Raw genomic sequence first — 23,936 nt, 5'->3', positions numbered from 1 at the left:
GAAAACAAAAAAAGAAGAATTGATGGGACAAAGAATCTCCCATCTTACTGTCCACATAAAATACCGTGTTAGTACCTATAACTCATAAACTCACAAGTCATAAGTCAACCTTTCTACAAAGTAACGAAGTTGAGAACTTTTTGCATTCTTCGAGAAGGACAAATACAGACAACGTGCAAGTTGATGAGCTAAGATCTAAAAACGAAAGAGAATATGATGACCTGTTTGTTTGAAAAGTCAACGAAACTTTAAATATCTCGTTCAGGCATTTCATCGAACAGTTGCTGCGCATACTCCAAAAACGTTAAAAAGCACGCCTTTTGAAGCTTCGTTAGTTAGTCTGAGTAAACTCCTGATCGAAACAGATACTATACTTCTAACCATAATCATCATCGTCGACTTCAACGTTAAAATATTATTTCTTTTGGGTCAAAAGGAAAAGAAAGGAAGAATTTTTAAAATACTTTAATTTGAAGAAATGAAAAAAACAAAATTGAAAAGTTGATAACTTCATTTTAATGGAGAAACAAACCACACTTTGAATTCCACAAATTTTTCCATCACTCGTAGTTTCTTTTTAACGCCCATGGATCACAGATTGTGTAATCCCGTTGATGGTGATCAAATCGTTAGACGTAGATTCGTCATCTCGAGTGTGCACTGCAAACGTGGGTTGTTTTGGTACTGGGAGATCTGATGTTGTGGTGAGCATAGACATTAACTCAAGTGTGTTGGGTCTGTCTGAAGTTTGGTGTTGTACACAGAGCAAACCAATCTGCACACATCTCCCAACTTCAGCTGGTTGAGAAGAATCAGCAAGGGCTGGATCAAGAAGATCAACTCCTTTAGTTTCACACCAAGATTCCCATGCCTGTTGTTTGGTTTCATTTTTCATATCTTAAGAGTATCAGAGCAAGAACAACTTTTAAAATCCTCTGTAAATGTATGAAAATTTGAAGAATGAACTTACATATGCAAGAAGAGTTTTTCCCTCTTCACTGAATCTTGAGATCTTCTCTCCAATAATGATTTCTAACAGTAGAACTCCGAAACTATAGATATCTGATTTCTCAGAGAACACCCCAGTCCATGCATACTCAGGAGCCATGTATCCTCTGTGGAAACATCAAGAATGGTTCTTAGAGAGTTTCACATATATGATTATCATGACTATGAATCTTGTTAAGAATGTTTTGGAAGAATGGTACTTACAGAGTTCCTACAACCCTGCGAGTGTTGTCCTGACATTGGGTTCCCTGAAACATCCGGGCCAATCCGAAATCTGATATTTTTGGGATCATTTTCTCATCCAGAAGAATGTTGCTGACCTTCAGGTCTCGATGAATTACCCTGAGGCGTGAGTCACGGTGGAGATAGAGAAGTCCACGCGCAATACCTTGAATGATGTTGAACCTCTTTGGCCAATCAATTTCAAACTTTAGAGTAGAATCTAGCCAATAAGATAGAACAGATTAGTGATAGTAGTGACAATGCCATATTGTATAATTCTGATATGATGGAAGAACCAAGAGGTTAATGGAATAGAGGACTGACCAAAGAGGAAAACGTCTAGGCTTTTGTTCACCAAAAACTCATAAATCAATAGTTTCTCTTCTCCTTTGATGCAGCATCCCAAAAGCCGAACCAAGTTTTTATGTTGCAGTTTGGAGATTAGTCTTATTTCATTCATGAACTCGTCTGTACCCTGTCCAGAGCTGCTAGAAAGGCGTTTAACAGCTATTTCCTTTCCGTCTACTAACTTTCCCTAGAAGAATAGTTGCACATAGTCATCTACAGAAGAAGAAAATACAGAATAGAGGAAAAAGAAGAAGTAAATAGAGCAGAATGATGCATACCTTATATACTGGACCAAATCCACCTTGACCAAGTTTATTTGAGGAATTGAAGTTATCAGTAGCAGTACGTATGGTATTCATCGCAAAGAAATTTACGCCTGAGACATCCTGTGGTTCCATATCCTTCTTCCAAGCATCTTGTGAAGCGTTGATGAACATATGATTTGGTTCTATGAGTAACAAGTGTGCATGTATTAGTGTTTAATTTGTAGCAGTTTAGCATCCAAGTATTGACTTTCAATAGAACTGAACATATTAACCCTTAGGACACTAACATCACAAAAGAACTGTATACCTGATATTGTCCCTAGGACACAACTTTAGAATTCTAGAAATTATGTATATTGGATGAAGAAAGAGATTCATTTCCTTCGGATTTGGTAACAGAGTTAGATGAAAAAATGGACAAGAAAAGAGAGTGAGAGAGAGATCAAAATTCTTGTATCTCACCATTTCGTTTTGTTCTGTATCTCCATAACTTATATGCAGCAACCACCAAGATCACAAAAATGGAGAGGCTCGCAGTAGTACCTACAATAATCTTTGTTCGACCGCTTCCAGCTATATAATCACCAAAAAACAAAATCTGTAAGCCATGATGCTCCGAAAAAAAACATCACATATAGAGAATGTTGAAACTTCAAATATACTAAGTGAACATATACAAAATGCATTTCATTCTTACCCAATTCCGAACTTGCAAGACGAAGGGAGAGAGATTCCCCATCAGATAAAAATTGAACTGTGTCCACTAGCTCTCGGTTCCATACCAAGCATCCAATTCCAGTAACATAAGCAAAGGCTGTGCAGGAACAGTTGCCTAGACAATCTTGGTGGCACTGTTCTGCACTGAGAAAGCCTGCAAATTGGTACAGATCTGGAGTCTTTACATTGGACATACGGTAGAAGCCATCTGTCTCTTTGCCTTGTGTTTTTGTAGAAGTATTTGTATGGCAAGATAATTGTGTACGTCTCACACACCCACTTGTCCAATTCCCTTTTTTCCACTCGTCAGCTGACTTTGGTACAAACCCTTTCAAGCATATACACTTTGGGTTACTGGATCTCACACACAAACCGAAAGGCCCGCAAGCGCGATACAGATCACATGAACTTGTTGGAGCCTCAAAGTGAAGCATCCAATGTTTCCCATCATTCCATTGGATCTTCATTCTTCCCTCTGATGTAAGTGTCACATACGATAATTTATAATTTCGTAACATGGAATAAGAAAAAGATGCTGTGCCCTTTGCTACATCTTGGACAACAGTGAATGGACTTACATATGATGCATCAATTCCAGGTATCCCAGAGAATCTTGTTTTTGCCCATGGACCACTTCTCCAGTAGTACGCTGAGCCTCTCCTTATAAGGCCTTGTGGGGGGACTTGAGGCGTAAACTCCAGTGTGAATTCCCCAGGCGATGGATCACTGTTACTTCTCCATGAGGTCAACACACGGTTCTTTCCTCGGGGAATATCATAAGACACCGAAGACTGAGGCAACATAGTATTACCAAGATTCTCGAAGCTTTTCCATAAAGTCTTTCCGGAAACATCATCAACTACAACAAGATTTCCGGTGTCTAAAAGCTCTGCATGGCACTTGTTGGATGTGAAAGCCTCTCCTGCTGACCAAATAACATCTTGTTTACCATCAAGCAAGATCAGACTCCCGTTGCTGCTGATAGTTAGATTCGCCGCAGTTTTTGTGACCGGCTTATCCCTATTAGCCACCCAGACAACCACCTGAGGAGTAATGTTCTTGAACCAGATCCCAACATACTGATCCCTAGTATTATTAGGACTGAAGAAGCCTAACTCATAAACTCCATCAGGAGAGCTCAGAGTTTGTCCTATTGACAAAGGACTTGATGTGCTTATATCTGCATTGCCAAAAGTTGGGAATATAATCAGCAAGAGCAAGCAAGCATATAAAACCATACCCATCTTTCCCATGTTTACACCTATTTGTCTGAGCAATTTCTTGTGAAAGTCTGAACATATGAGGAAAACTATACATAGATGATGAACAGCCACCAGACCAAAGGAATAAAGACTTTCTTGTTATCCTCTATACCTTAAACATTGCACGAATTGATTATATTTTCTTTTGTCAAACAGAATAATTATAGTTATTATAATCTAAAACATAAACATTAAGATAATCTGTAATGACAGCCTTGACCAAGACGTACCATGTTACTCATCATTAAAAGATAGAAGAATCTAGTGGATGAGTTCTTATATTTTCCTTGTTTGGTCTTCTCATAAGTCAAACCTACACAGCTATTACACATTTGCAGCTTTTTTGTCATTTTTCCAAAAGACAACAATACAGATTTAGAAATTGCTTTTAAAAGTTATATAGCTTTATGCTGGATATTAAGGACAAATCGCAAACTGCAAAGTGAAGATTTAAAGACATAGACAGAAACTCACCTTAAACACTTCTATTTTGTAATTTTGTATTTCGTTCAGGCATTTCATCAAACACTTGGAGCGCGTAATTGGAACGTTCCAAGAAAGTACCACGCAGAGGTTCGCTACTGTCGCCATTTCTGAAGTTTCGATCTGGGTTTTAAACATCGCCAGAAAAAATGCTAACTTTACCCCTTTAACTGAAACAAAACACCAATACAGCTAAGTAGATGCATTGCTAATTCTTAAACTCCGGCCAAGGAGCTCAGAGTTTGTCTTATTGAAAAAGGAATTGATGTGTTTATATCTACAATACAACAAGTTGGCAATATGATTAGCAGGAGTACTTACTTGATTATATTAAGCATTGAGATTAGTGTTATCCTCTAATCTATATATTAAGCATTTCACAGTACTTGATTATTTTATAGCCGACGACAATAATTATAACTATAATCTAAAAATAAGCAGTAAAGTAAACCTTACTTGACCAAGAAGTTTCTTATGTGTACTCGTATTTGTCTACACAAATTTAAAGGAGTGTTATATATTAAGCATTACACTGATTGATTATGTTTTTATTAATAGCCGACGACAGTAATTATAAAGTATAAACACAACATCTTGAACAGGAAATTTCCATGTTACTCTTCATCGAATAACATGGAAATAACTAGTAGATATGTTTCTTTCCTCGTTTGGGTCTTTTGCTAAGTCAACCAACATAGAGTTTGCATCTGTTGCATTTTCCAAGAGACAATACAGATATATAAATTGCTTTCAATACAGATAGACAACGTGAAGGTCCAACAACCTATAGAAGAAGCTCACCTGAAACACTGCACGGGATTTAAACATCAGCCCCAACCACAAAGCACGGGGCTAGCTTTCGAAATTTTGTATTTCGTTCAGGCAGTTCTTCAAACATGGTAGTAATCTGATTATCTGAAGACAGAACTCACTATTGAGATTTGAGATTACAGACGTACTAATTTGTACATTTGTTATAGGCCTTAGTAACCTCTAAATGTATCTGAACTCCTAGTTTCTAAACCTTCAACATTTGTTTGGTTAGGCATTTGATCGAGTTAGGAAATGACGAACTCTTTGAACACGCCTTTTTGCAAATAATGTATATATAACTTTGGATGTAATTTTATCTGTTTCCATAATAAAATAATCAACGAAGTTGAGTTAAAGTTATCAACATTTGAGAATAATCCCAATTCTACAGTTCCATTACATGGTTGCTCAACGTCCTTGGATAACAGACTCTGTCACCTCATTGACAGTGATCATCGAATCATTAGACGGTGATTCGTCATCTCTAGTCAGCACTGCGAATGTGGGTTGTTTAGGCAGAGGAAGATCTGATGTTGTGGTGAGCATAGACAACAACTCAAGGGTGTTGGGTCTGTCTGCAGGTTGGTGTTGGACACAGAGCAAACCAATTTGGACACACCGACCAACTTCAGATGGGTGCCAAGAATCAGCAAGAGCTTTGTCCAATAGATTAACTCCACGGGTTTCACACCAAGATTCCCATACCTGTGTTTGTTTCAGATCTTAAGAAAACAGAGCAATAAACGTTTTGTAACCTCTGCAAGTGCATGAAAACATCAAGTCTGACTTACATATGCAAGAAGTGCTTTTCCTTCCACGCCATAGCTGAACCTCGAGATCTTCTCTCCGCTGATGATTTCTAACAGTAGAACTCCGAAGCTGTAGATGTCTGTTTTCTCAGAGAATACTCCAGTCCATGCATACTCAGGAGACATATATCCTCTGTTCAAAAATCAAATAGTTTCACCCACATTAATATATGAACATCATGACTATCAATCTAGTTTAATATGTCATGAAAGGATGTTTCTTACAGAGTTCCAACAACCCTGCGAGTTTTGTCCTGATATTGGGTTCCCTGAAACATCCGAGCCAACCCAAAATCTGATATTTTCGGGTTCATTTTCTCGTCCAGAAGAATGTTGCTGACCTTCAGGTCTCGGTGAATTACTTTGAGGCGTGAATCACGGTGGAGATAGAGAAGTCCACGCGCAATACCTTGAATGATATCGAATCTCTTTGGCCAATCTAACTCAAGCCTATTTCTTGAATCTAAGTGATAATGCAATCCAAAAACTATTAGCTAAGCAGTTCGACAAATAGAAAGGGAAGCTACAGGGTATAGGTAAAATGTGACCCACCAAAGACAAAAGTATCAAGGCTTTTGTTTTTCATAAACTCGTAAATTAATAGCTTCTCTTTTCCGTCAACGCAGCATCCCAAAACGCGGACTAAATTTCTGTGTTGGAGTTTTGATATCAGTACTATTTCATTCATGAACTCCTGTTTTCCCTGCTCAGAGCTGCTAGAAAGGCGTTTTACCGCAATTTCTCTTCCATCTTGCAGTTTTCCCTGAAACAAGTTGATCTTTAGGAAAGACAGAGAATAAAATAGCAAAATGTATAAAAAGTTTCTTACCTTGTAAACGGAACCAAATCCACCATGTCCGAGTTTGTTTGATAGATCGAAATTATTGGTAGCAGTTTGTATGGTATTCATCTCAAAAAATTCTAAACCTGGGACATCTTGTGATTTTAGGTCATCTCTCCATGCATCTTTTGACATTTGAGCTGAAATTTGGGTTAAGAATTTGAGCATATTAAGTATTTTTAAAGAAACCGTAACCAATGTAACAAAAGAACATATATGAATCCGTCATATTAAGAGTTTTACCCCTTTTTATTTAAGGTTAATGACAATCAAATGAATACAGGAGCAATAAGAGATTGTTCATTAGTATAGCCATCAATGTGTTACCTGCTCTGGATCTCCAAAAACCAAACGCAGCAAAGCCCAAGATCACAAATAGGATGAGGCTCACTGTAATAGCAACAATGGACTTCGTGCCATTATTTATATCTGCGGAATTTAGGACAAGAATCAAACAATAAGTCATGCTTCTACCGAAACATCAACAACAGTGAGGTAGAAGATAGAACTGGAAAAGAAGAGAGTTTTTAAACTATCATACCTAGCTCAGAACGTGCAAGACGAATGGAAATAACTTCTCCTCCAGCAGAAAATTGCACTGTGTCCATTAGGTCCTTGCTCCACATTAAGCACCCTATTCCAGGAGTTCGCAAAGGCCACACAAGAACAATTGTGGAGGCAATTCTGATAACATTCTTCAGCATCCACAGAATTTGCATATTCGTAAAAGTCTGGAGGCTTTACGTTGGGAACAGTATGGAAGACATTTGCATCTTTGCCAGTAGAATTTCCTTGACAATGTAGTTCGGAACGCCTCACACAACCACTAGTCCAGTTTCCTCTTTTCCACTCCTCAATGGATTTAGGAACGAAACCTTTGAAGCATTTACACTTTGGAGGTACTGATACAACACATAACCCAAAAGGTCCACACGCACCGTAAATATCACATGAATTAACTGGACCCTCGTAGCTTGATTCCCAGTCAATTCCATTATGCCGTAACACCTTCATTGATCCCTCTGATGTTAAAACTATACGTGAAAGTTTGTAGTATCTTTCAAAATATGAAAAGTATCCTGACCCATTTACATCCTGGGTTATGCTGAATGGACTTGTGTATGAATCATCCATTTCCGGCAACCCCGTGAACCTTGTTTTAGCCCATGGACCTGTTCTATAATAAGGGACCGAGCCTCTCATAACAAATCCCTGTGATGGCACTTGCGGTGTAATCTTAACCAAAAATTCACCAGGCGATGGATCAGTGTAGCTTTTCCAAGAAGTCAGCCCCCGCTTCTCGCCAGTTACAAGATTATACATCATAGTTGACGTAGGGAGCAGAGTATTACCAAGATGCTCAAAGCTTTCCCATAGAGTATTTCCCGAAACGTTATCTATGAAAACAAAATTTCCAGTGTCTGTAAGCTCTGCACGAGACCCTTTAGATGCAAAAATATCTCCAGTAGACCACAAAACGCCATTTTTTCCATTAGACAACAAAAGACTTCCATTGCTGCTGATACCGAGATATGCCGTGGGGTCAGTAACAGGCTTCTCTCTATTAGCCACCCACACAACCACCTGAGGAAAGATATCTTTAAACCAGATTCCAACATACTGATTTTGGGAGTTATTGAAACTGAAGAACCCCAATTCATAAACACCATTAGAGGAGCTGAGAGTTTTTCCAATTGACAGAGGACTCTCTTTCGTTATCCCTGCAAAACTAAAACTTATAAAGATGACAAATAAGAGCAAATAAGCAAAGAACATGATCCTCTTCTTTCCCATGTTTTTGTTTCTCTCCAATAACTATCCTCTTTACGTAAGTTTAAGTAGCCAACATATAACAAAATCAAGAAAGTCAAGAGAATGAAAAATAAAACTCAGTGACTTTGGAAAACTATATTCACAAGCCAATAAACAATAATGACTAAACTCTACCGCACTTATGTTCCAATATTCTACTCTACTAATTTGTCAATGGTTACGTAAGTTAATAACAAACAAAGTCCAACTTTTTACCCATTCAAATACGCAACATTGTTATTTCCATATCCTTATTAGCTTGCTTGTTGGGATGAGTGCCAGTGATAAGATAGGCACCAAATTTGGAACGATGAGAAGTCTGAATGCATCATTGACTGACCACACTGTTCCCATGTTCTTGCTACTTGCTAGCTCTTACTCAGTATCCAGATAACTGCAAATGATAAACATCAACACTCTTGGATCAGATGACAATGATATGATATTAATTAAAAAAAAAAACGTTTTTTTCACCTTTACAATACACTTTATATATCACTGGATTCATCGGAACCAGCTTTCTTGAACTGGAGACTATTATAAATCTGGTTCAGGCATTTCATCGAACACTTGTAATACATATCAAAACATTCAGAGGTCCGACAAAGCCGTTGGATCCTGATGTCCCAATCAACATATATTGCCATTTGCGACTCCAAACATGTGGGTTAAACTGTTTCTGACCAAAATAACCGAAGAATTTAACAGTCAACATTGGTGTGCCTGTGTCACTCAATCACCATAGAGAAGACAACTTCAACGGTCAATTCTACTTCTACAAGACTAGAATCTGATTTCTGAATCGGTCCGTGTTGGGCCGATTTTGTTTAAAAGCCCATAAGGCCCAGAAAAATCTTATCTTCTTCCCCTTACTCTTAACGGCTTCGAATTTTGAATTTAAAACGAAGCGGAGGCGGAAGCAAGAGCGAGAGAGAGCGATTTGACGATGGAGGATTCAGGTGCGATTCTATGTCAGATCTCCATTTTCAAGGACATGCTTGATCAGGTTTTGCTCTACTTCGTCTTCTTCTTCTTCTTTGGTTTCTCGATTTTAGCTTTTTGAGATGTGATCGAATGAAACAGGTCAATCGGGAAATTGAAGCAAACATTCAGGTGACGAGAGAGATCGAATCACAGATCGGAGCGTGTTCTGAGATGGAATCGTCTCTGTCTCTCAAGGAAGCTGAGCTTACTAAATCGTTCCTTGCTTCTCAGTTCGAGATCAGCGGTTTGATCTCCGTTACAGGTTTCTGAATTTTTCCTAATCGATTTAGGGTTTTGTTCAAAATTCTCACATTCGCATGTTAAATTTCCGATCACGATGTTTGTTTCATTCAAAAGCTGATTCAAGAAACTCTCTGAAGCTATTGGAAGATGAGATTTGTCGTTTGAGAAGTGAGCACAGTGAGATCATTACAAGGCTGACAGAGAAGCGGTAAAGCATTGATTTTGATTTTGTCTAATCTTAGATTAAGAAGCATTGATATGTGAATATTTTTAATCCAGGGAAGGGTTTGTGAAGATGTGTATTGGATTCCAGAGTGACATTGAAGACAGTGAATTAAGGAGTTTACTTTCGGAGAGGGAGTTTCTCGAAAACGAAGTTCGGATGTTGGAGGAGAAGAACATGGATGTGAAGAACTCGATTTTGGCTTACATGGAAGATGAAATGAGGAATCTGTTGTCTGATTAGTGTTTTATGGTATGATGAAAATATCAGCCATTGGATTGGAGTGGAATGTTAAGTAGTACGACTAGTCACTTGTTCTTTAACTAAAAGAACAAAATAAAACATTACTAGATTAGATTCTAATGGATTCACAATCGGTTTATTGATTCGGGGTTCAGATGTTGACAACCTCGGGTTAGTTAGTTCGACTTGGAAGTGGCTAATGGTGGTTTTGCTCAGGTTAAGAACGTACAGCTTCTTTGATATCTTCGAGTCTTAATCGTCCAAACCCATTGATGATATCTCTTTTTTGCTTATCACTTCATCTACTTTTTTCTTGTCTATGTCGATTACCGATGTTTCCGTTGATGCAAACGAAGCTAAAGTAACCTTCTTTCACTTGATTGTACTGATCATTAGGAACTTCTATATTTTGTTTGTTCATGCTTCTCTCTTTGTTCTTATGTTTTTATTGTCCTTTACACTTTATGCCCACGAAACAAGGTCGAAATAGAAGACTAAATCCCGCAAGATACGAGAGCTGTTTCGTCAAATGTCAAAACTAATAAGCTCATCACAAGATTATATACCACATGACACATATGCAGCTAGAAAGCAACGAATTAAAGACTTTTGTCCAAACAATAAAACCATCTCTCTTCATTGAAACTCAGCTTCTTATAATATTTATCCTTCTTCATTGCTTTGTTAAGTGTTTGTGGTTCATCTATAATTTTGTAAGATTGAATCCATTGGTTTTATTTGATTGGTCAACCATACTTTTCGACACTTGCTATTATTAATTCATGTTATTGTTCTCAATTAAACTATTTATTAAGGCCACAAGAGTTATATATACTGCACTTTAATCATTAGTACAAACAAAAAAAACAAAAAACAAAAACAAAAAAAAAATGAATCGTTTGATATTATTTACGTTCGTTGTTACGTCGTGTTTTGGATTGAATGCAGCATTTTTTTTCGACATGTTCCCATGTCCGAGTAACGAAGTTATAATTACAAACGATCTTGGTCCCGGTTTGGTTCTCCAATACCATTGTCATTCAAGAGACGACAACTTAGGCGTGCAGCATTTACAATACAATGACACAAAAAGAATAAAATTCGGAGACAAGATAGGCAAAAGGACAAGATGGACTTGTCTTCTGAAACATGGCATTCGTATGCAGTTTTATCGAGAGTTTATAGCATACAGAATGGCCAACGTTCGTCGATGTAATGCGATGCGCCACTGGTACGCCAGAAAAGATGGGATTTACATTAACAGAAATCAAAGACCCCCACCAGTGTTCATTTATCCATGGAACACAACTAAATAATGTTTACGACCACAATGATAAACTTTTTTCATCTTTATATAATTTGCAGCAATATAAATCCCAGTATCTATCTAATACTCCTTCCATTTCACTATATAAGTTTTTTTAAGACTTTTATTTTTGTTCTATTTTATAAGATTTTCACAAATTTCTAAGAAATTATTATATTGATTTGATAATTTTGATTATTTAAATTTCTATTGGTTGATTTTTTTTAATGATATATTACTTACTGTTTCTTAATTTTTGTGATTTTAGACAATAAAAACTCTTATATAATGGAACGGAGAGTAAAGAAGTTCCTAAAATTAATCCAGTTCTCAATTTAGGAACTTACACTGCTGCACACAAGTTCTCACATTAAGTACAAAACACAAAATCAGTTTTGTCAAATCTGGACAATTATAAGTTCTTTAGTAATTAGGAATGCAATGCCAATTCAAACTCTATAGTAAATCACTGGTGTACCAAATTGGAAGCTCATATTTTATAGTAATTTTCTATATTTACTTAATGCAAAAAGAGTAGCTTACAATAAGCATGAACGGTGTGAAGTTATCAACATTCAAAAGTTGATTTCTTTCGTGAACAAATCAAGCATACACATCAATTCTACAGTTTAAATCACATAATTTTTCACCGCCCTATGATCACAGACTGTGTTATCTCATTGATAGTTATCAACCTCCTAGATGGTGATACGTCCTCTCTCGTGTATACTACAAATGTGGGTTGTTTTGGTAGTGGAAGATCTGGGGATGTTGTGGTTAGCATAGACAGTAACTCAAGCGTGTTGGGCCTGTCGGCAGGTTGGTGTTGGACACAGAGCAAACCTATCTGAACACATCTCTCAACTTCTACGGGGTGACATGAATCAGCAAGATCTTGATCCAAAAGACCAACTCCTCCAGTTCCACACCAAGATTCCCACGCCTGTTGTTTAATTTTAGATCTTATGAATCAGCAAGATATTGTAAGCAGTTTTGAGACATTGTCAAGTGTGTGAAAACCTTAAGTCTAACTTACATATGCAATAAGGTTTTTTCCTTCTTCGCCATTGCTGAATCTTGAGATCCTCTCTCCGCTGATGATTTCTAAGAGTAGAACTCCGAAGCTGTAGATGTCGGATTTTTCAGAAAACATCCCAGTCCATGCATACTCAGGAGCCATATATCCTCTGTGAAAACATCAAATACTTTCACACAAGATCAATATAAGATTACAACTATGAATCTTGTTAAGCATGTTTTTGAAAATAGAGTCTTACAGAGTTCCTACAACCCTACGAGTTTTGTCCTGGTATTCGGTTCCCTGATACAACCGAGCCAATCCAAAATCTGATATCTTTGGATTCATCTTCTCGTCCAGAAGAATATTGCTAACCTTCAGATCTCGGTGAATTACCTTGAGTTGTGAATCACGATGGAGATAGTGAATTCCACGCGCAATACCTTGAATGATATCAAATCTCTTTGACCAGTCAATCTCAAGCTTTTTCCTTGAATCTAAGCAACAATACAACGTATAAACAATCAGATAAGACATAAGACAGTTCCTTGTAGAGACAAAGATGCTAATAATAAAGAAACGAGGCAAGAAAGGACTCACCAAAGAGAAAAGTTTCAAGGCTTTTGTTCATCATGAACTCATAAATCAATAGCTTTTCTTCTCCTTCAATGCAACATCCCAAAATCCGAACTAAGTTTCTATGTTGAAGTTTTGAGATGAGTACTATTTCATTCATGAACTCTTCTTTCCCCTGCCCCGAGCTGCTAGAAAGCCGTTTTACAGCAATTTCACTCCCATCTTGCAGCACTCCCTGAAACAGATTGCAGAAGGTCATTTGGAGAGAACAAACAATGAACAGAAAAGAGCATAGAGGTTAAAAGTTATCTGACCTTATAAACTGGGCCAAATCCACCTTGTCCAAGTTTATTTGTGAGACTGAAATTATTTGTAGCAGTTTGAATGGTATTTATCTCAAAGAAATTTAAACCAGGGAAATCTTGTGCTTTCAGATCATTACTCCAGGCATCTTGTGAAACAAGAACCTTTGATCTAAAAGCTGAAACAAGAGTATATGGCATTGCTAATAAGGTCATCTTTGTATTACCATTAGCAAGAAAGTAAATACTGTAAATAAACAACAAGAGATCAATATTGAGATGAAGTCATGAGTATGTTACCATTATGTTTCACTTTGTATCTCCAGAAACCAAACGCAACAGAAGCAATAATCACAAAAAGAGAAAGGCTCACAATACTAGCAGTAATGATCTTGGTACGCTCATTTCCCTCTGAGATTTATAAGACGGAAGACAAATAAACAATAAGCCATGCTGCTACTAAAGAGCATACTGTCATTGAGGTGGAAGATAAAGCTGTAATTGACGGAGTAGATATTCCCTATTATCTTATAAGCCGTACCTAGTTCAGAACGTGCAAGACGAATGGAAAGAATTTCCCCTCCTGGAGATAATTGCATAGTGTCTATTAGGTCTTGGTTCCACATTAAGCACCCTATTCCATTGACATAAGCAAAAGCCAAGCAAGAACAATTGTAGAGGCAACTTTTCTGGCATCCTTCAGCGTCCAAAAAAGTTTCAAATTCATAAAAGTCTGGAATCCGTATGTTGGGAACAGGACTGAAACCGTTTGCATCTTTTACAGTAGAGTTTACTTGACAATGTAGTTCGGTACGTCTCTTACAACCATTAGTCCAATTTCCTCTTTTCCACTCCTCCTTGGATTTTGGTACAAACCCTTTGAAGCATTTACACGTTGGAGGTACTGACGCAACACAAAAACCAAAAGATCCACACACATCGTACCGTTCACATGGACCGTCTGCCTCAAAATCTAATTCCCTGTCAGTCACATTTGGCCGATAAATCTTCAGTAAGCCCTCTGATGTTATCATTATTCGTGAACTTTTGGCTTTTGTTTCTAAAAAACGGAAGGATGTGGACCCATTTGCGTCCTGTTGAAGGCTGAATGGACTTGAATAAGAATCATCCATTAGCGGTATCCCCGTGAATCTTGTTTTAGCCCATGGACCGCTTCTCCAATACGGTTTTGAGCCTCTCATAATATATAGCTGTGATGGTACTTGCGGTGATACCTGAACCATAAATTCGCCAGGGGAGGGATCGTTCTTACTTTTCCAAGAAGTCAACACCCTTTTCTCACCTGTGGAATTATACATCAAGGTTGAGAAAGGCAGCATTGTATCACCAAGATGCTGAAAGCTTTCCCATAGAGGTCTTCCAGAAACATCGTCGATGACAACTAGATTTCCGTTGTCAGTAAGCTCTGCACGAGACCCGTTAGTTGCAGAAACTTCTCCCGTGGACCACACAACGCCATGTTTGCCAGTAAGTAACAGAAGACTTCCATTGCTACTGACATAGAGCTTTGCGGTAGAGTTTGTTACAGGCTTTTCTCTATTTGCCACCCACACAACAACCTGGGGAATAATGCCCTTGAGCCAGATTCCGACATACAGATTCTGAGAGTTAACAGGACTGAAGAACCCCAACTCATAAACTCCATTAGATGAGCTAAGAGTTTGTCCTATTGACAAAGGACTCTCTTTGGTTATCCCTGCATAGCTAAAACTTAAAAAGATGGTAAACAAGAGCGAATAAGCAAAGAACATGATCCTTATTTTCCCCATCTCTGTATGTATTTACAAGAAAGAAATCTCTTCTTGCAATCAATTTGAAGGAAGGAACATGTTAAAATGTAACTTGTTAGACTATTCTCACATACCTATAAACAATGTTGACCAGACTGCACTAATGTTCTCGAAAACTTAGTAATACGAAACAAAATTCAATATTTATGTAATGATCACGTAAAAGTCGAAAGAAACAAACAAGTCTAACTTTTCTTATTAATATTCTGCATCAATACAAAAATCTAAAATTTTCATCAATACAAAAAGAAGAGAGCCAGTCAAAGATAGACATCTATATTCTGCATCAATATAAAAAGATGAGAATTTTCAGCTTGACCTGTGCTTAAATTGTTGTGGTGTTAACGTGTCTTTTCCGGCTCCAGAACCTTTGAAAGATATATACATAAACGTTTATGAACCAGATACTTCTTAATGGTACCAGAAACAGATGTGAATGGTTTCATTATAACGCAAAAAGAAACTGATGATCTTACAGACTCATTTGTTATATGCAAAATCTCACTACTTTATCTGATATTGCAGACGACTTGATCTTACCAGCTTTGAGAACCTATCACCTCGTTCAGGGATCAGTTTGATTGTTGTTATATACAACATGACAGCTAGTAAGCAAGAAAAAAGACTTTTGTCCAAACAATAAAACCATCTCTTCATTAAAACTCAGCTTTCTAACATTCATAACTATGGCCAAGTCTTACTCTAAAACAAAAAATCAATTCAACAATTGTCATTACACATCCATTCTCAACGCCCAAGGATCAGAGACTGTGTTATCTCATTGACAGTGATCAACCTCCTTGATGGTGATTCGTCATCTCTATTGTTCACTACAAATGTGGGTTGTTTTGGTGGTGGAAGATCTGATGTTGTAGTGAGCATAGACAACAACTCAAGTGTGTTGGGTCTGTCTGCAGGTTGGTGTTGGACACAGAGCAAACCTATCCAAACACATCTTTCAACTTCTAACGGGCGACATGAATCAGCAACGTCTTTATCCAGAAGATCAACTCCTCCAGTTCCACACCAAGATTCCCACGCCTATTGTTTAGTTTTCAGATCTTAAGAATATAAGAGCAAGAAACGTTTTGAAACATTTGCAATTGTATGGAAAACCTAAAGTCTTACTTACATATGCAAGAAGGTTTTTTCCTTCTTCTCCATAGCAGAATCTTGAGATCTTCTCTCCGGTGATGATTTCTACCAGAAGAACTCCGAAGCTGTAGATGTCAGACTTCTCAGAGAACATCCCTGTCCATGCATACTCTGGAGCCATATATCCTCTGAGAAAAGATGAGAAAGTTTCATATATGTTTACCAATATTACAATAAATCTTGTTAAGCATGTTTCAAAATAGATTCTTACAGAGTTCCTACAACTCTGCGAGTGTTTTCCTGATATTCTGTTCCCTGATACATCCGAGCCAATCCAAAATCTGATATTTTTGGGTTCATCTTCTCGTCCAGAAGAATATTGCTAACCTTCAGATCTCGGTGAATTACCTTGAGGTGTGAGTCACGATGGAGATAGTGAATTCCACGCGCAATACCTTGAATGATATCAAATCTCTTTGGCCAGTCTATCTCAAGTTTTTTTCTTGAATCTACAGAAGAAACGGTGTAGAAACTTTCAGATAAGACATTTCCATGTAGAGAAAGAGCTGCTTATAGAAAAGAAATGAGGCAATCACCGAAGAGAAAAGTATCAAGGCTTTTGTTCATCATGAACTCATAAATCAATAGGTTTTCTTCTCCTTCAATGCAACATCCCAAAATCCGAACTAAGTTTTTATGTTGAAGTTTTGAGATAAGTACTACTTCATTCATGAACTCCTCTTTGCCCTGACCCGAGCTGCTAGAAAGCCGTTTTACAGCAATTTCTTTCCCATCTTGCAGCATTCCCTGAAATAGATTGCAGAAGGTCATCTGGAGAGCATAAACAAAGAACAGAAAAGACTACAGAGGTTAAAAATTCTGACCTTATATACTGGGCCAAATCCACCTTGTCCGAGTTTATTTGTGAGACTGAAATGATTTGTGGCAGTGTGAATGGTATTTATCTCAAAGAAATTCAAACCAGGGACATCTTGTGCTTTCAAATCATTACTCCATGCATCTTGTGAAACAAGAACCTTTGATATATAAGCTGAAACAAGTGTATCAAGAATGGATAATAAGATCATCAGTCTGTTACCATTAGCAAGAAAATGAATACTGTAAATAAACTACAAGAGATCAATATAGAGATGAAGTCATGAATATGTTACCATTATGTTTCACTCTGTATCTCCAGAAACCAAACGCAGCAGAAGCCATTACGAGAAAAAGAGAAAGGCTCACAATACTAGCAGTAATGATCTTGTTACGCTCATTTCCCTCTGAGATTTATAAGACGGAGGAAAAATTAACAATAAGCCATGCTGCTACTAAAGATAACACTATCACTGAAGTCGAACATAAAGCTGTAATTGACGGAATAGCTATTTCCTGTAATCTTATACGCCGTACCTAGTTCAGAACGTGCAAGACGAATGGAAAGAATTTCCCCTCCTGGAGATAATTGCACAGTGTCTATTAGGTCTTGATTCCACATTAAGCACCCTATTCCATTGATATACGCAAAAGCCAAGCAAGAACAATTGTGGAGGCAACTTTTCTGACATTCTCCAGCGTCCAAAAAATTTGCAAATTCATAAAAGTCTGGAATCTGTATGTTAGGAACAGGACTGAAACCGTTTGCATCTTTTCCAGTAGAGTTTCCTTGGCAATGTAGTTCGGTACGTCTCTTACAACCATTAGTCCAGTTTCCTCTTTTCCACTCCTCGGTGGATTTTGGTACAAATCCTTTGAAGCATTTACACTTTGGAGGTACTGACACAACACAGAAACCAAAAGGTCCACAGAAACCGTACCGTTCACATGGATCGTCTGGAGCCTCAAAATCTAATTCCCAATCATTATCACTCTGCTGATAAATCTTCAGTATGCCCTCTGGTGTTATCATTATTCGTGAAATTTTGGATTTGGTTTCTAAATATGTGAAGGATACAGACCCATTTGCATCCTGCTGAAGGCTGAATGGACTTGTATATGAATTATCCATTAGCGGGATCCCCGTGAATCTTGTTTTAGCCCATGGACCGCTTCTCCAATATGGTTTTGAGCCTTTCATAATAAACACCTGTGCTGGTACTTGCGAAGTAACCTGAACCACAAATTCGCCAGGCGACGGATCGTTCTCACTTTTCCAAGAAGTCAACTCCCGTTTCTCACCTGTGGTGAGATTATACATCAAGGTTGAGAAAGGCAGCATTGTATCACCAAGATGCTGAAAGCTTTCCCATAGAGGTCTTCCAGAAACATCGTCGATGACAACTAGATTTCCGTTGTCAGTAAGCTCTGCACGAGACCCGGTAGTTGCAGAAACTTCTCCCGTGGACCAAACAACGCCATCTTTGCCAGTAAGTAACAGAAGAGTTCCATTGCTGCTGACAGAGAGCTTTGCGGTAGAGTCTGTTACAGGCTTTTCTCTATTTGCCACCCACACAACAACCTGGGGAATAATGCCCTTGAACCAGATTCCGAGATACTGATTCTGAGAGTTATCAGGACTGACGAACCCCAACTCATAAACTCCATTAGAGGAGCTAAGAGTTTGTCCTATTGACAAAGGATTTTCTTTGGTTATCCCTGCATAGCTAAAACTTAAAAAGATGGTAAACAAGAGCAAACAAGCAAAGAACATGATCCTCTTTTTTCCCATTTGTATTTGTATTTACAAGAACTATTTTTCCAATCAATTAGAAGGAAGAAACATGTTAAGAAGTGGCTTATTAGACTATTCTCACGCACCTATACACAATGTTGACCAGAATGCACTGATGTTCTAGAAAACTTAGTAATACAAAACAAATTACAATACTTATGTAATTATCACGCAAAAGTCTAAACTTTTTATTGACAAAAAAAGAAAGAAAGAAAGAAGTGCAGCTTTTCTACCCAATCAACATTTGGCCTCACATAGCAACGCTGACAATTTAATACTTATAGAATTGTCATTTTCATGTTCCATTAGTATAGCTTTGTTTAGGCCAAGAACCAGTCAAAGATAGGCATATATATTCTGCATCAATACAAAAGATGTGAGAATTTTCAACTTGACCTGTGCTTAAAATGTTGTGGTGTTAACGTGTCTTTTCCAGCTCCAGAACCTGCTAAAGATACATAAACGTTCATTAAGATCTTTCTTAAGAACTGTGAATGGTTTCATTATAACGCAAAAGAAACTGATGATCTACACACTCATTTACTATATGCAAAATCCCACTACTTTATCTGATATTGCAGACGACTTGATTTGATCAGCTTTGAGAACCTAACACCTCGTTCAGGCATTTTACCGAACAGATTCAGCGCATGATTCTCTATCAGTCGTTGAGAAAACAGACTCTTTCCTTAAATTCATATTTCTGGATAAAAATTTGATTTGACATAACAGTAATACGATTTGCAAATCACTACTAAACGAAAAAAATATCAAATTCATAACAAAATTTGATCTCACATAGTAACATTGTCAAAATCATGTTTTTGTTAGGTATAAATACTCTGCATCAATTAGAAAGATGAGAATTTTCAGCCTGACTTAAAGAATCAATCACACGTCACTTGACCTTAGATTGTTCTTTCAGTCCAGAACCTGCGAAAGATAAACACTAATCAATCAATCAGATCATATGACAACAAACTTTTAACTTTCTTGAACTGCAGACTAGGTATAATCTCGTTCAGACATTTTACCGAACACCTCCAATGCATACCCAAAACGTTCACTGTTTGCTAATATTGTTGGACCGACCCTAATATCCCCAGTCTAACTCAAACCATACGAAAGTGAGCATAACTAATCCCAAAGGTCACTAACTTAAGGGATAAAAAAATTGTTCTGAAGCATAAATAATTTATACTATGACGTAAGTTTTTTTTGTTAAAAAGAGACGTGAATAATGAATGAATAAAGGAAAAGTTTATCAATTCCACAAAGTTGCATTATTTATTTCTTAACGCCCAAGGATCACAGATTGGGTCATGTCATTGACAGTGATCAAATCTTTAGACAGAGATTCATCATCTCTAGAGTGAACTACAAATGTGGGTTGTTTTGGTGGTCGAAGAACTGATGTTGAGGTGAGCATAGAGAGCAACTCAAGTGTGTTGGGTCTGTCTGAAGGTTGGTGTTGAACACAGAGCAGCCCAATCTGAACACACCTTCCAACTTCAGATGGGTGACATGAATTAGCAATATCTTGGTCCAAAAGATCAACTCCTTTGGATTTACACCAAGATTCCCATGCCTGTTGTTTCGTTTCATATCTTATGAGTATCAGAGCAAGAACTTCTTTGAAAATCCTCTTTAAATGGAATGAAAACCTTAAGAATTAACTTACATATGCAAGAAGTGTTTTTCCTTCTTCACCATAGCTGAACAGTGAGATCTTCTCTCCGCTGATGATTTCTAACAGTAGAACTCCAAAGCTATAGATGTCTGATTTCTCAGAGAATACTCCAGTCCATGCATACTCAGGAGACATATATCCTCTGCTCAAAAAATAACGTAGTATCATATATATTACCCTGTTTGATTTTGACTAACATAACAATGAATCTTGTCAAGCATGTTATTAAAAGATAGGTTCTTACAGAGTTCCTACAACCCTGCGAGTTTTGTCCTGATATTGGGTTCCCTGGTACATCCGAGCCAATCCAAAATCTGATATTTTCGGGTTCATTCCCTCGTCCAGAAGAATGTTGCTGACCTTCAGGTCTCGGTGAATTACCTTGAGCCGTGAGTCACGATGGAGATAGAGAAGCCCACGAGCAATACCTTGAATGATATCAAATCTCTTAGGCCAATCAAGCTCGAGCTTTTTTCTTTTATCTAAGAAACAAAACCGTATAAAACAATTCAGATAAGAAGGTCCACATTGAAAAAAGAAGCTGCTAACTGAAAGAGAAAGAGGCGCAAGAAGTGACCCACCAAAGACAAAAGTATCAAGGCTTTTGTTCAACATAAACTCATAAATCAATAGCTTCTCTTCTCCATCGATGCAACATCCCAAAACCCGGACTAAGTTTCTATGTTGGAGTTTTGAGATGAGTACTATTTCATTCATAAATTCATCCTTGCCCTGTCCAGAGCTGCTACAGAGCCGTTTTACTGCGATTTGTTTACCATCTTGCATATTTCCCTGAAACAATTTGCAAATGTCATCTCAACTGAATAGAAAAATGAGTATAACAAAGACGATTTTAAGGTTTCTGACCTTGTAAACGGAACCAAATCCACCTTGTCCGAGTTTGTTTGATAGACCAAAATTATTGGTGGCATTTTGAATGGTATTTATGTCAAAGAACTCTAAACCTGAGACATCTTGTAGTGTCAGATCATTCCTCCATGCATGCTTCGATATATGAGCTGAAATTTGAGCAAGAACTCATGTGTTAGCGCTTAACATTTTTTGAAACAAACCAAAGCCAAGATACCAAAAAGAAAAACATTAATAAGTGCATCGATTTAGTGTAAGTTTTTGTTGTGGAAAAACTCTGTTTTACTATTTTTAGTTGTCGATCATTTGTAACAGATATATTAGACCCTACAAACGTTTTATTGGCAAGCAAATGAATAAACAAACAATAAAAAAATGATTTGAGAAATAGAAAGGTCATCAGTGTGTACCATTATGTTTCTTCACTCTGTATCTCCAGAAACCAAACGCAGCAGAAGCCAATATCACAAACAGAGACAAGCTCAAAACACTAGCAACAATGGTTTTCTTGGACTTACTTACATCTGATATAAGAAACAAAAATAAATCAAATAATAAACCATACTGCTACCAAAGAGAACACTAACAATGGATTTAAAGATAAAGTAGTAAAATTGAGTAAGTAACTCTTTCGGGTTATCTTAAAACCCGTACCTAGTTCAGAACGTGCAAGACGTATGGAAAGAATTTCACCTCCTGCAGAAAATTTCACTGCATCCATTAAATCTTGGTTCCACATTAAGCACCCTATTCCATGGATATAAGCAAAGGCCAAGCAAGAACAATTGTGCAAGCAACTTTGGTAGCATTCTTCTGAATCCACAGAACTTGCATATTCATAAAAGTCTGGAAGCTTTATGTTAGCAACAGGATGGAAAATGTTTACATCTTTTCCAGTAAAGCTGCCTTGACAATGTAGTTCAGTACGCCTCACACAACCCCCAGTCCAGTTTCCTCTTTCCCACTCCTCAATGGAATGAGGAACAAATCCTTTAAAGCATTGACACTTTAAAGGTACTGACACAACACACAACCCAAACGGTCCACATACACCGTAAATATCGCATGAATTGGCTGGAGCCTTGTAACTCAATTCCCAATCTGTTCCATTATGCCGAAACCTCTTCATGGATCCCTCTGATGTTAAGACTATACGTGAAAGTTTGAAGTTTCTATCAACATAAGTAAAGGATCCTGATCCATTTGCATCCTGATGAAGGCTGAATGGACTTGTATATGTGTCATCCATTAGCGGTATCCCCGTAAACCTTGTTTTAGCCCATGGACCGGTTCTATAGTAAGGTGTCAAGCCTCTCGTAATAAGCAACTGTGATGGGACTTGTGGTGTAATCTGACCTACAAATTCACCAGGCGATGGATTGCTGGAACTTTTCCACGAAGTCAGCACCCGCTTCTCACCGCTGGCGGGATTATACATGAGGGCTGAAAAAGGGAGCATAGTATCACCAAGATGCGCAAAGCTTTCCCATACGGTTCTTCCCGAAACATTGTCTATGACAACTAGATTTCCGTTGTCTCTAAGCTCTGCTTCATAGCCGCTAGATTCAAAAGCTTCTCCAGTTGACCACACAACGCCATGTTTGCCATTAAATAACTTAAGACTTCCATTGTTGTTGATAGCGAGAGTTGCAGTGGAGTCTGTAATAGGCTTTTCTCTATTTGCCACCCACACAACCACTTGCGGAATGATACCCTTGAACCAGATTCCGACATATTGATGTTGCGAGTTATTAGGACTGAAGAACCCCAATTCATAATCACCATTAGAGGAACTGAGAGTTTGGCCTACTGACAGAGGACTTTCTGTCGTTATTCCTGCATTGGTAAAACTTAATAGCATGGTAAACAAGAGCAAACAAGCAAAGAACACGGTCCTCTTCTTCCCCATGTGCCTCCAAGAACTATATATTTCAGAGTAATTTTAAGAAACAAAGTATTATTTAATTAACAAGAAGTAATTCATGAAAACAATATCAGGGAATTGTGTGAGGACTAAGTACCCAAAACAACGCTGACCACAGCACAGTTATGTTGCAAAATTCTCCATTACTTCATCCACAAATAACTTATACCTTATATAATAATAATATGAATTACTTCATCCACAAATAACTTCAGCACAAATACTTATGTTTCCACAGAGAAATCTAACCTTTTAACCGAATCAACCATTCAAGTTGACCCTAGAACCAATGAACGATAGACATCTACACTCTAAGACGAAATTATGGATCAATCAAATTATTCAACTAAGAAGCGAAGTGCGAAAGTAAGCAAGGAAAAGCAAAACTCAGGGACTTGT

The 23,936-nt window shown here is 37.7% G+C and overlaps 7 protein-coding genes across 10 annotated transcripts; 2 read left to right on the top strand and 5 right to left on the bottom strand.

Annotated features, from left to right (window-relative positions):
• Positions 1 to 436: 436 nt before the first annotated feature.
• On the bottom strand, positions 437 to 3,714 carry LOC17895976 (G-type lectin S-receptor-like serine/threonine-protein kinase At1g61390). Of its 2 annotated transcripts, XM_023788337.1 has the most exons (8): positions 3,140 to 3,219; positions 2,542 to 3,036; positions 2,307 to 2,417; positions 1,857 to 2,026; positions 1,555 to 1,765; positions 1,213 to 1,450; positions 971 to 1,115; positions 437 to 871 (listed from the first exon to the last, which is right to left on the bottom strand). In XM_023788337.1, exons 2-8 carry the CDS (start codon positions 3,026 to 3,028, stop codon positions 578 to 580), a joined length of 1,656 nt encoding a protein of 551 aa, XP_023644105.1. In that variant the 5' UTR covers positions 3,029 to 3,036; positions 3,140 to 3,219; the 3' UTR covers positions 437 to 577. The 2 variants fall into 2 exon arrangements, with proteins under 2 accessions (XP_023644105.1, XP_006301918.2); XM_006301856.2 differs by having other exon boundaries at positions 2,542 to 3,714.
• A 1,716-nt stretch (positions 3,715 to 5,430) lies between these two features.
• On the bottom strand, positions 5,431 to 8,713 carry LOC17894390 (G-type lectin S-receptor-like serine/threonine-protein kinase At1g61440). Its single transcript, XM_023788307.1, is given in 8 exon segments — positions 5,431 to 5,824; positions 5,911 to 6,061; positions 6,154 to 6,391; positions 6,481 to 6,691; positions 6,758 to 6,909; positions 7,097 to 7,198; positions 7,311 to 7,417; positions 7,419 to 8,713. Coding segments are annotated over 8 exon segments (2,403 nt in total). The 5' UTR covers positions 8,564 to 8,713; the 3' UTR covers positions 5,431 to 5,527.
• A 782-nt stretch (positions 8,714 to 9,495) lies between these two features.
• On the top strand, positions 9,496 to 10,567 carry LOC17894268. Of its 2 annotated transcripts, none has more exons than XM_023788104.1 (4): positions 9,496 to 9,587; positions 9,665 to 9,827; positions 9,956 to 10,016; positions 10,088 to 10,567. In XM_023788104.1, exons 1-4 carry the CDS (start codon positions 9,528 to 9,530, stop codon positions 10,272 to 10,274), a joined length of 471 nt encoding a protein of 156 aa, XP_023643872.1. In that variant the 5' UTR covers positions 9,496 to 9,527; the 3' UTR covers positions 10,275 to 10,567. The 2 variants fall into 2 exon arrangements, with proteins under 2 accessions (XP_023643872.1, XP_006301802.1); XM_006301740.2 differs by having other exon boundaries at positions 9,923 to 10,016.
• A 597-nt stretch (positions 10,568 to 11,164) lies between these two features.
• On the top strand, positions 11,165 to 11,590 carry LOC17895721 (S-protein homolog 14). Its single transcript, XM_006301014.1, has one exon. The coding sequence runs from the start codon at positions 11,165 to 11,167 to the stop codon at positions 11,588 to 11,590; it is 426 nt and encodes a 141-aa protein (XP_006301076.1).
• A 535-nt stretch (positions 11,591 to 12,125) lies between these two features.
• On the bottom strand, positions 12,126 to 15,472 carry LOC17894057 (G-type lectin S-receptor-like serine/threonine-protein kinase At1g61480). Of its 2 annotated transcripts, none has more exons than XM_023787282.1 (7): positions 14,018 to 15,472; positions 13,777 to 13,887; positions 13,489 to 13,679; positions 13,199 to 13,409; positions 12,858 to 13,095; positions 12,617 to 12,767; positions 12,126 to 12,523 (listed from the first exon to the last, which is right to left on the bottom strand). In XM_023787282.1, the coding sequence occupies exons 1-7, from the start codon at positions 15,264 to 15,266 to the stop codon at positions 12,227 to 12,229; spliced, it is 2,448 nt and encodes an 815-aa protein (XP_023643050.1). In that variant the 5' UTR covers positions 15,267 to 15,472; the 3' UTR covers positions 12,126 to 12,226. The 2 variants fall into 2 exon arrangements, with proteins under 2 accessions (XP_023643050.1, XP_006300922.1); XM_006300860.2 differs by having other exon boundaries at positions 13,489 to 13,655.
• Positions 15,473 to 15,828: 356 nt separating this feature from the next.
• LOC17896345 (G-type lectin S-receptor-like serine/threonine-protein kinase At1g61480) lies at positions 15,829 to 20,252 on the bottom strand. Its single transcript, XM_023787281.1, has 9 exons — positions 20,088 to 20,252; positions 19,961 to 19,986; positions 17,796 to 19,498; positions 17,555 to 17,665; positions 17,267 to 17,433; positions 16,979 to 17,189; positions 16,654 to 16,891; positions 16,420 to 16,570; positions 15,829 to 16,328 (listed from the first exon to the last, which is right to left on the bottom strand). Exons 3-9 carry the CDS (start codon positions 19,048 to 19,050, stop codon positions 16,035 to 16,037), a joined length of 2,427 nt encoding a protein of 808 aa, XP_023643049.1. The 5' UTR covers positions 19,051 to 19,498; positions 19,961 to 19,986; positions 20,088 to 20,252; the 3' UTR covers positions 15,829 to 16,034.
• Positions 20,253 to 20,281: 29 nt separating this feature from the next.
• On the bottom strand, positions 20,282 to 23,922 carry LOC17896295 (G-type lectin S-receptor-like serine/threonine-protein kinase At1g61490). The gene is made up of 7 exons (XM_006300244.2): positions 22,268 to 23,922; positions 22,024 to 22,137; positions 21,611 to 21,762; positions 21,325 to 21,535; positions 20,988 to 21,225; positions 20,735 to 20,885; positions 20,282 to 20,641 (listed from the first exon to the last, which is right to left on the bottom strand). Exons 1-7 carry the CDS (start codon positions 23,520 to 23,522, stop codon positions 20,348 to 20,350), a joined length of 2,415 nt encoding a protein of 804 aa, XP_006300306.1. The 5' UTR covers positions 23,523 to 23,922; the 3' UTR covers positions 20,282 to 20,347.
• Positions 23,923 to 23,936: the final 14 nt, after the last annotated feature.

This window comes from Capsella rubella, unplaced genomic scaffold (genome assembly GCF_000375325.1).
Source record: "Capsella rubella cultivar Monte Gargano unplaced genomic scaffold, Caprub1_0 scaffold_2, whole genome shotgun sequence".
Classification (NCBI taxonomy): Eukaryota; Viridiplantae; Streptophyta; class Magnoliopsida; order Brassicales; family Brassicaceae; genus Capsella; species Capsella rubella.
The sequence above is the reverse complement of the archived record's forward strand: the minus strand, read 5'-3'. Positions and strand labels throughout refer to the sequence as shown.

Excerpts from the sequence above, each read along its gene's own strand:
- LOC17895976 (XM_006301856.2), bottom strand. The coding sequence starts at position 3,364 with ATGTTGCCTCAGTCTTCGGTGTCTTATGATATTCCCCGAGGAAAGAAC. Across the intron at positions 1,766-1,856 it reads GATTTGGTCCAGTATATAAG|GGAAAGTTAGTAGACGGAAA; the intron begins GTATGCATCATT and ends CTATTCTTCTAG. Across the intron at positions 1,451-1,554 it reads CCTAGACGTTTTCCTCTTTG|ATTCTACTCTAAAGTTTGAA; the intron begins GTCAGTCCTCTA and ends CTTATTGGCTAG.
- LOC17894268 (XM_006301740.2), top strand. The coding sequence starts at position 9,528 with ATGGAGGATTCAGGTGCGATTCTATGTCAGATCTCCATTTTCAAGGAC. Across the intron at positions 9,588-9,664 it reads TCAAGGACATGCTTGATCAG|GTCAATCGGGAAATTGAAGC; the intron begins GTTTTGCTCTAC and ends CGAATGAAACAG. Across the intron at positions 9,828-9,922 it reads CGGTTTGATCTCCGTTACAG|CTGATTCAAGAAACTCTCTG; the intron begins GTTTCTGAATTT and ends TTCATTCAAAAG.
- LOC17895721 (XM_006301014.1), top strand. The coding sequence starts at position 11,165 with ATGAATCGTTTGATATTATTTACGTTCGTTGTTACGTCGTGTTTTGGA.
- LOC17894057 (XM_023787282.1), bottom strand. The coding sequence starts at position 15,266 with ATGGGGAAAATAAGGATCATGTTCTTTGCTTATTCGCTCTTGTTTACC. Across the intron at positions 13,410-13,488 it reads GATTTGGCCCAGTTTATAAG|GGAGTGCTGCAAGATGGGAG; the intron begins GTCAGATAACTT and ends AATCTGTTTCAG. Across the intron at positions 12,524-12,616 it reads GAAAAAACCTTATTGCATAT|GCGTGGGAATCTTGGTGTGG; the intron begins GTAAGTTAGACT and ends ATTAAACAACAG.
- LOC17896345 (XM_023787281.1), bottom strand. The coding sequence starts at position 19,050 with ATGGGAAAAAAGAGGATCATGTTCTTTGCTTGTTTGCTCTTGTTTACC. Across the intron at positions 17,666-17,795 it reads TCTTGCACGTTCTGAACTAG|AGGGAAATGAGCGTAACAAG; the intron begins GTACGGCGTATA and ends TATAAATCTCAG. Across the intron at positions 16,571-16,653 it reads CGCAGAGTTGTAGGAACTCT|AGGATATATGGCTCCAGAGT; the intron begins GTAAGAATCTAT and ends ATCTTTTCTCAG.
- LOC17896295 (XM_006300244.2), bottom strand. The coding sequence starts at position 23,522 with ATGGGGAAGAAGAGGACCGTGTTCTTTGCTTGTTTGCTCTTGTTTACC. Across the intron at positions 20,886-20,987 it reads CGCAGGGTTGTAGGAACTCT|AGGATATATGTCTCCTGAGT; the intron begins GTAAGAACCTAT and ends TTTTTTGAGCAG. Across the intron at positions 20,642-20,734 it reads GAAAAACACTTCTTGCATAT|GCATGGGAATCTTGGTGTAA; the intron begins GTAAGTTAATTC and ends ACGAAACAACAG.